Below are 9490 nucleotides of genomic sequence, written 5' to 3'. Positions count from 1 at the left end.
CTTTCAATCGTTAATTTTCACCTCAAGTATACTATATGGTGTAACAAGATGATAACCACCACTCACGTTTTTTTCAAGGTTTAGTGGAAGTCAAGTGCATTTAATGATCTATTCCACAAGGTGCTTGGCTTCGTTTAGCTAAGCTTTCAAGAGTTGTTAAAGGTTTTGATGTCTTTAGCTACCTTTGTCACTAGTACGCAATAGCAACACTAACATGGTGTGCACTCACCAAAATAACGAGCTTAACGGGGGGTTCAAACTTCTCCAATCACACAGAGGAGCATTAATTGGGCCTTGATTTCCTTGTCAGGGTCTAGGGTCACGGAGCATTAATCTCAGCCACAATTATACGACTTTAGAAACCAGAATTAAGTCTCCAGTTCACAAGAAGTTGCCACATTAACCTTTGCAAAATTTAAAAGAACTATAATGAATGAGAGAATGACACATCAACATGTTTTGGAATTTAAAATCTCCAAATCTCCAAGACTTTCTAGGATTTTTTTCCAACATTGATGTAGCACCAACCGTTCTTTTAGTGCAACCTAAGGGAATAAACGTACCAACAATGACTCATTGTTAGGCCATATCCACAATCTATTGAATTGCCGTCTCTCCACTGGTTTATGAGGCAATGTAGAATGGGCCCGTAAGTTACAGCTGGTGTAGGAAGACCCCTACGACAGTCTTCCTTGAGGTGGAGAAGGTTCGTAATAGAGCAAGAAGAGTAAACAACCAGCAAAGTGAACAAACTTACTTCAAGCAAAGCGAACTATAGACATTGAACTATAAGGTGTCATAATCTGGTTGTTATCTATTACCATACTGTCAATTGACAACCTGGTTTCAAGCTTCCCAGCTCATTTCTTTTGGCATAGCATAGGGCTCCTAATGGCTGTGATGCTTGTCAACTCATAACAACCAAGAAACAGACACGGCATTGTGCTTCCAGCAGTCAGGATCTACCATTAAGCAGTTAGCTGGCAGCAGCTTGCCACAAGATGACATAGTATAACTAATCATGTTAGCTTGATAATCTACTATTCTCAGAAACTCGAATAACAAATAACAAAGACAATTGCCCATAATAATTTTATTTGCAAACCAAACATTACTTCTGATAGAGACAGATAGATACAACAGGCATTTCTATTCGAGAAATAAGTTCCCAAGATTTTGATGCGTATCATTTTTCCACAGGTCCATGCGTCGCACTCCCTCATAGTCTGGACTTTGCCCCATTGACAGGAGAACTCTGCGGCAATACAACGATGGCATGAATTTCAATAGCCTCCAAAAAAAAGGCAGGAAATTAGTGTAATGGATGCAATGCAGTAATCTGCAACAACTTGCCAGTTTCAAGTCCCTTGCAGCGCAATGCTCCAGCCAAGCACATGGTTTGAAGAAATCACCATAGGATTTCGAGAAACTACTCAACCTCAATGCGATGTGCTTTGCACCAATCAAATCCGCCCAAAAGACAATACCACCTCTGCAAATTACGCATTGAATCAGTTGCATAAAAACAATGTAGCCAAGTATCAATACCACCTCTGCAAAATGATGGAAAACGGCAGAACAAACTTTTACCGGTATGGTGGGAAACCCATGCCCATGACAGAGGCTATGTCAAGGTCAGAGGCTTTAGACACTACTCCTTCCTCAAGGACCCTGCAAGCTTCATTGACGACAGGGAAAAATACCATCTCGATGACTTCCTTGTCAGAAAGTACGACTGGCTGCAGTAATAATTAACCACAGGCATAAGTCAAGCCCGCTAAACTCCAGCAGCTCAAGGCACAACTTACACGTGACCAAATAGAAGTCAGTAAGCACCTTCTTGTTTGGCATGATATTGGCCAAGGCCTGGGATTTTTCAAGGTACTTCCGCAACTCTGGATCAGGTTTGGCCTTGCGTTTGTCGTCATAGGTATAAAATCCCTTGCGTGTCTTTTCACCTGCAGGAAAAGGTTACCATAATCACACAAAGCTTTAACTAGTAGCATAGTAGTCTCTGTAAATTGCCAACAGGAAGGCTGTAGACGGGGGTTCAATTGCCTATCCAATGAGCAGCCACCCATCTGCGGTCATCAGATCTTCTAACAGAAAGCAAAGACAGGCAAGGAAGTTGTATGTGCTAAGGGCCTTAAGCTCCAACTGGGTAAGAAGCTGACCAAGGCGCTTGTCCTCCATAAGCATGGGGAATAGCATGGACTTGTACACACGATCAGGGAAAGCCTCTATGTAAGTCAATCCCGATGCTACCCCAACTTCGAATCCCACAAGATCTGCGAGCCTGTGTAGGAAGAGCAACAGCAGAAAAGAGCATTATATGAGAACTGGATAAGCAACAGCAGATAATAGCATTAAGAAATAAATAAATGAGAACCAGATAGTAGCATGCAATATCTTTTATATTGGCTGAGAGCTTCACCTAAAAGGACCCATGGGCATGCCAAAAGCAGTAACAATGCGATCTATCCGGTAAACATCCACACCAAGATCCACCAAAAGCAATGACGCCTGTGAGTATGGGAAGAAAGTTCGATTGACGGCAAAGCCTGGGCAATTCCCAACCACTACAGGAACCTTTTTTATCCTTTTGCCAAAGTCAAGGAGATCAACTAGCACTTGTGGTGCAGTACTGCTTGTTCGAATGATCTCAAAAAGCGGCATTACATGAGCAGGGCTGTCAAAAACAGCACAAAATTTAGCTTCACTCTCGAGGTGATGCAACCTTGGAGAGGAGGAGCTTTCCAGACTGACTCCCCGCCTGTCCTATACGGGAATCTTGGCTGCCCAAAGATCTTGGATTGTAATCAGCATTGTCCAACTGTCCACCTGTCTGATGGGTGGGGGGTTTTTCATAGAGAGAAATGAAAAGGTTACCTGAAAAAGTGAGCCCCTGCAATTCGATTCTTTGCTTGTATCTTTTCAGCAATTAAGTTCAAATCAATTGTAGAGGTATTGGAAGCTAAGACACAGGTCGAAGGACAGATCTTCTCAAGATCACTAAAGATCTGTTGCTTTAGAGGAAGCTTTTCAATAACGGCCTGCAAAACAGCATCAGAGAGTCAACAAATCTCAGAAGTATGAGGCTCAACCAATTAGGCCCCTTACCATAGTCACCAGAAACGAGAAACGGAAACGGAAATGTTCGAGGAATGGAAACGGGGAAACGAGTTTTTAGAGGTGGAAACAGCCGTTTCCTGTGACAATATCACTTGGGAAACAAGAAACGGCCATGGAAACGAATGGGGTCCTGAAACGGAGAAACGCGTTTCTAGGGTCTGAGACGGCCGTTTCCTGTGACTACGCCCCTTACACACATCCCCCACCCATCCCAGCTGTTGGAGGATCTGAAGACTGATGATGGGTGGGGGTGGCTACTCATAGACGGGCAAACAAGCCCATCCACGACTCGCCCCCCTGGTTTCACAGGCCGTCCTGTTTATCTAAGCAGCAAAAACTTTAGACATCAAATAATACCTCAATCACAATATCCACATTTCTAAATTCGTCGTATTCGAGTACACCTTTCAACAGCAAGAGCACCTTATCAAATTTCTCTTGTGTCATCTTGCCCTTCTTCACCCTGCTCTGAAGGTTAGCTGCAAAAAATACAAAAAGGAGAATGTTTTGGCCTTCTCGATTTACGAAAGAATGATTTAGCCTTAAACTTCTAGCCCTTCTTGGTTATGGATGCCTAGTCTTTTTATATAGATCCATACCTTTGACTCTATCGAGTCCAGCTTGCAGGAAGCTAGCATTCACTTCCTTGATCACCACTTGAATACCACTCAAGATGCAAGCTGTAGCTATTCCAGAGCCCATAAGCCCCCCTCCTATCACTCCCACTTTCTTAAGAGGTCTTGGTTTCAATCCCAAGTCTGTGATACCTTGAACCTGCATTAATATGAACACGATCACTCCAGTACTCAAAAAGCCCATCACTGCAAAGCCATCATGGTATCAGCATACCCTCATTTACACAGATTTCACCTTTCCCGTGGCCCTTTGAGCAAAAAAGACATGAACCAGCGACTTTCCTACGTCTGAGAAAACACACTGTCTGAATCCATCACCTTCCTGTAAGCCAGGGTCAGAGCAATACTTAAACAAAAGTCTATGGTAAAGGAAGCAAAAAACACCTGTGTAGCAAAGACAGGGTTAAACATTATCATTTACCATGTCAAGCATGCAAAGAGCAGGTTGAATTTTCAGTTAGAATGTCAACCAAGCAACTATATTTACATTTACATGTCGCACATGCAAAGATAAGGTTTATACATCCACATTTACTGTGTCAAGGAAGCAAAGAGCAGATTAAACATATGCATTTACCATGTCAACAAGAGCAGCTTAAGCTTACAAAGACCTCATAGCTCTCAAAAATAAATCTGATATATGGATCAAAGCAATGGTAAACCTTGTAAATGCCTGCAAGTCCGCCTGACACAATTCCCTCCTCCACGACATCCAGACATACCAAGGGATGAAGAAGGTTGGGTGCCCTTTTCTTTGTCTGCTCTCTAGCAAACTTCAAAATCTCACGCGCCTCACCTAGAGCTTCAAGTTTGTCTGTTTTGTGAAGGGAAACAGTCCATGGCTTGCGGAACTCAGCAATGTCCAAAGCCCACTTCCTGGCTGCAGAGATGAGCTCTTTAGCTGGTACAATGGCATCAACAAGTCCCACCTCCTTGGCCTCCTCTGAACTGATTTGCTTGGATGTCTACCCAGCCAGATAGATCAAATCATTATGTTTATTTTTTGATAAGCATACCCATGATGCTATGGAGAAGATTGAAAAATGCTTAGCAATTTACCAGCATCATCTCTAAAGCTTTGGATAATCCCACAAGTCGTGGTAGACGCTGAGTGCCTGCAACAAAGATGCACAGTGAGAAAGATGCCTTGCAGCAGTCTCACTCCTACCCTTTTGCAAGTGTGCAAAAAGCAGCTCTTGCATGTGTGAAAAAACCAACCCTCCATTCTGATAATAAAACAAATGCAGCCAAACCCTTACCTCCACCGCCTGGAATTACACCTAGTTGAAGTTCAGGTAGGCCAAGCTGTGCCTTAGGGGCTGCAATCCGACCATGGCAGCACTGCAAAAAAAAAGTTACTTTCAGCCTGTTCTTGGTGTGAAATGCCTTTTATATGTGTATATAGTAGAGCTTTGCTCTCATGTTATACATGGATATCTCAGGAATTTATCCACCACTTAAGAACACACGAATCTCAGGTGTTCTACACTTGAATCTCCCCATTCAAGCATTGCAACATACCATTGCTAATTCTAAACCCCCGCCAAGTGCGAGTCCCTGGATGGCAGCAACTGCCGGTTTCCTAGCTCCTGAAAATATCAGCACACCATTTAAGCACCAAGCTAACCAGAAGTGTTTCACAAACCGTGCATGTGCACGCTAACGTGCTCATCAGAAATGTTTGACAAATAAAACGAGGGTGCATGTGTGGGAAGAGGGGTAGGGGGAGTGGGAGGGGGTTGAGCATGGATGCATGAGTGTGTGATAGTGCACATCTGTGCGTGGCTGTGTGCATGCTCTAACGTAAAGCTTTTACCTTCCATCAGGTTTGTTTGAAGATCCACTGAAACCCATGATATTTGAGAAATATCACCTGTGCAAAAAAGGGAGATACAAGGACATCAATATCTAGGCTAGAAAAACTCTCGCAACCCAAGACAGATTAAGTGAGCAACAACTAACCATTTTTTTGTATCTCTTCCATAGATATGATATCGAATCCCCCTGAAAATTTATCGCCAGCACCTGCAAACAACCAATCATAAATTGCATTAATAATTTGGGAAGCCTCACATACCAAACAAGTTCCACCGCATCTCTCTCTCTCTCTCTCTCTCTCTCTCTGAACCACCAGACCATCACCCTCAGGGCCATGATTGAGGAGGCTAGAGCACACTGGCAGCAGGTTTATTGTTGCTTTGTAGACTTCCAGAATGCCTTTGTTTCGGCCCCCAAGATCACAACTTCTAGTCTGTTTGCAGGAGCTTCATTTTCACTAAGATGATCTGGGAAGTAATGGCATTACATGAGTCCGTGATCAGCAAGGTTCGGGCACCAGGGGGGCTTTCACTTAGTAGCACTATCGAGGTCAAACAGGGCTTTCCCACTCTCTCGACGGCTTTCAGGCTATACATTGGTGAGATCTAAGATTACATCGATGGTCAAAGAGGTACAGTACAGGCTCACGGTTAGCCCCGGACAATGCTACTCATCCCCCTATATGCAAATGACAGTTCTCATCTCCAACTTAGACATGGGGTTGCAGCTTGCAGCTTGTGGATGCATTGATTATGTGATGAGGGGGACCTCATGGTGAATCTTGACCAAGGCTGTGATCTTGATCACCTCCTACCAGGTTGCAGCCACACATTCTTTCACATACAAAATGATGAGGTTGAGTTGTTTTGGAGAAGCCTAGGGATCACTTTTACTGGCCCGATCCTTACTATGCGACCGGCCACCCAGGCACATCTGGCAAGAAGGCATGCTGCCCTCGCCCACCCGGAGAAATATGCTTCCACACCCATTTCCACATGCTGCAGGCTGAGAGGCGAGATACTGCACACATCTTTCTTGGCCATAACCAGAGGGCCCCTGCCCATGCCAGGTCCATTGGGACAAATGGAGGAGGGGAGAGTCAAGCGACCCCACAGAGTGAGTGCACCCCAGGCCCGCGGCATAATGGCTCCACGCCCTGGCAGAGTCCTCCAAAAGAAAGCACAAAGAACATTTTACCCGTCAGAACAGGTGAATTTTTTTATTTTTACTTTTAAACATTTTTCACCTGTCAGAACAATAGCCTTCACATCGTTCCTTTGCATTGCTTCCTCATATTTCTCTTTCAAACCCCAAAACACTGCAAAACAAAATAGGACCATGGTACATATACAATCAGAAGGTTAGAAAATTACTAATACAAGGAAGTAATAAAAGACACACTACAAAAATTCTCGATAACCTGGAAAAACACAGTGCAAATGCCTAAGTAAACTTCTTATAATGGCAAGAGAATGAGATTGATGGATAGTCAGCCAGATATGCTTCTCACAGCAAGCATTGAAACATCTCAATACCCTTAGCTCTACAAGAAATCTCTGTGAGAATGTCATGGTCGAGTCAGCACAGAGATTGAGGCTTTCCAAAGAACAGTTGTTCTGCCTCAGAATCAGCACATGAACTCTTTTGACATATCACTGCTGATTTGTCAGACAAAAGGACAGGCCAACAATCACCATCATCCTTGGATGTTCGCTTCCTGCGACAACACCTGCCTCCCATGACATTGGAGAATGGTGATAAAAAGCTAGCCTTCACCTTGCATTGGAATTCCTCCCAAGTAGTAGGCTTGTTAAGGCTATTGTAGAGAACATTCCACTCGTCTATTCTCATGGGTAACAGCTCCATACGACTCCCCACTTTCCAAGGGTGAACGGACTCATTCTCCCATTCATCTTTAATCTAAGATGATCCTTGGAAATATATACATGGCGTCGATGTCATTAATATAGAACTAACCAACACCATGATACAGCAATATGTGGCATGTCATCATCAAACCAGACACTATCATCATCAAAGGATTCGTAAATAACATATATAATCATTAATCGGCAGGCTAATGTAGGTCCAAGTTTTGGCACATATATCGCTCCAAAACAAACAAAAATGCAGCCATCATGTTGCAGTCTTTGTTTTTTTTTTTTTAATGGTTGAGGGTTATATGTCATAGAATTAGACGCTAGGGTTCAAACTCACACCCCCTTCTGGCCAGAATGTAGCTACTCAAACCCCCGACAAAAGTTCACATTCAAGCTTTGTAAAATATATATTTTTTAATGCAATGAAGAATATATATATATATTCACTTCATAGGAAGAGCGAACTGCATGTGTAGCTTCGTTAGTGCCATGCCATTTAGTGAGGGTACCCAAGCCATATATATATATGTGTGTGTGTGTGTGTGTGTGTGTGTGTGTGTTTTACTAAAAAAAAAAAAGTGTGTGTGGTGTGTGTGATTTTATAAATTGAAAAATGTAATAGTAATAAAAATTAAGCTAAAAAATTTGAACAACACCCGTGAAAACAAATAAATTTCAAACAGGTCAAGCTACAAAATTAAATCTCGTCAAAAAAAACTAAGAGGGGGCAAAATCTTTTTTTATTTTTTTATGAACAGAAATGTTGAGATTATGGAAGCAAACCCTAATACTAGCTCAACACCCTAACCTGGAATCGAAAGAGAGTTGACAGGCGGGTTGATCATGGTAATGATCGCGACGCCATCGGGGCAAACCTCCAGCTGAACGTGCTCCATCTGCGTGATAGGGAAAAACTGACAAACAAGGCCTTTCTCTCTCTGATACAGAAGACTCACGGTAGCACAAATCCTGCACAATCCCTTCTCTCCCCTCCAGTAGCAAGCTTAATACCCAATGCTTCACATGCCTCAAACAGGAAACCACGCAAAATCGGCGAGGAAGATGCCCTCTCCCGGCTACTTTCCTGGAAATGGATTTTTAGGTTTATTTTATTTGACTGCTTTTCGAATCCGATTATCATTTCAGATCGGCCTCCTTTTGACATCATCTATGACGTGTAGACGGTTTCACACTTACGTTTGGTTGGCCCTTCCCTAGCGACTTAATTTGTCCTCTCTTCATTTTCACATGACTCTTACCTCCTTTCGGTTAGCATCGTTGACAATGTTTGCATTTACATGTTGTACGCTCTCTTAAGATGTTCTCACTCCTCAATTAAAGTTTCATTATGCCAAACTTCAGGCATCAATTAAACCTTCCATTTGGCACCATTAACTCTCTCATGAGTGCAAAAATTCGGCCCATGGATTCATTGCATAGTCGATTTGCAAGGGATATTATTCCATACATTCAACAGTAGCCTGTATTAGGCCTGATTTGATAATCGAGATGCAAATGGTGTCTAATTGAGTTTGATCTAAGCTCAAATTTACCATGGAAAAGAGCCTTCAATGCATGCCTAATCAAGCTAATGTCTAGCCTAATTAAAGAGCAATTGAATACTTAATCTCACCTTGAGATAATGTCTTAATCATGCTCACGATCTAGTTTAATTATTACATGGGCAAACTAATCAAGCTCCAATTTAGCTGATTGCTAATTTGATTATAATCTTAAAATATCTGGGCTATTAAGCCTTCATTGAGGCTTATAAAGACATGATTTTTAGGCCTTAAAGCAACCCCCAACCCTTCTCCTAGTAACGATTGTTGGCTAACCACACATGGGTGGCTCCTCACCTTGCCAGTTGGCAAATGTAAACTACTCCCTAAAAACACAATAAAAACTTGGGCCTAGTTGGTAGATCCCCTGCATGGACCACATGGAGATCCCATTCACCTTGAATTAAAACCCATGTCATGCATAGATTGTGCTTCCGCTCCTTCTCCTCACCAACTAGTGTAT

At 42.7% G+C, this 9490-nt stretch overlaps 1 protein-coding gene across 1 annotated transcript; it reads right to left on the bottom strand.

Annotated features, from left to right (window-relative positions):
- Nucleotides 1-1078: 1078 nt before the first annotated feature.
- On the bottom strand, nt 1079-8604 carry LOC147642266 (peroxisomal fatty acid beta-oxidation multifunctional protein MFP2-like). The gene is made up of 18 exons (XM_086804562.1): nt 8274-8604; nt 6832-6903; nt 5730-5792; nt 5584-5640; nt 5289-5356; nt 5027-5108; nt 4827-4882; nt 4430-4732; nt 4003-4089; nt 3732-3906; nt 3490-3611; nt 2890-3053; nt 2435-2689; nt 2175-2296; nt 1837-1958; nt 1591-1739; nt 1354-1492; nt 1079-1255 (listed from the first exon to the last, which is right to left on the bottom strand). Exons 1-18 carry the CDS (start codon nt 8359-8361, stop codon nt 1220-1222), a joined length of 2160 nt encoding a protein of 719 aa, XP_086660688.1. The 5' UTR covers nt 8362-8604; the 3' UTR covers nt 1079-1219.
- Between the last annotated feature and the right edge of the window lie 886 nt (nt 8605-9490).

Source organism: Cibotium barometz, chromosome 1 (genome assembly GCF_041138505.1).
Source record: "Cibotium barometz isolate CiBa-2024 chromosome 1, ASM4113850v1, whole genome shotgun sequence".
Taxonomy (NCBI): domain Eukaryota; kingdom Viridiplantae; phylum Streptophyta; class Polypodiopsida; order Cyatheales; family Cibotiaceae; genus Cibotium; species Cibotium barometz.
Note: the sequence above shows the minus strand (reverse complement) of the source record. Positions and strands in the feature narration are given on the sequence as shown.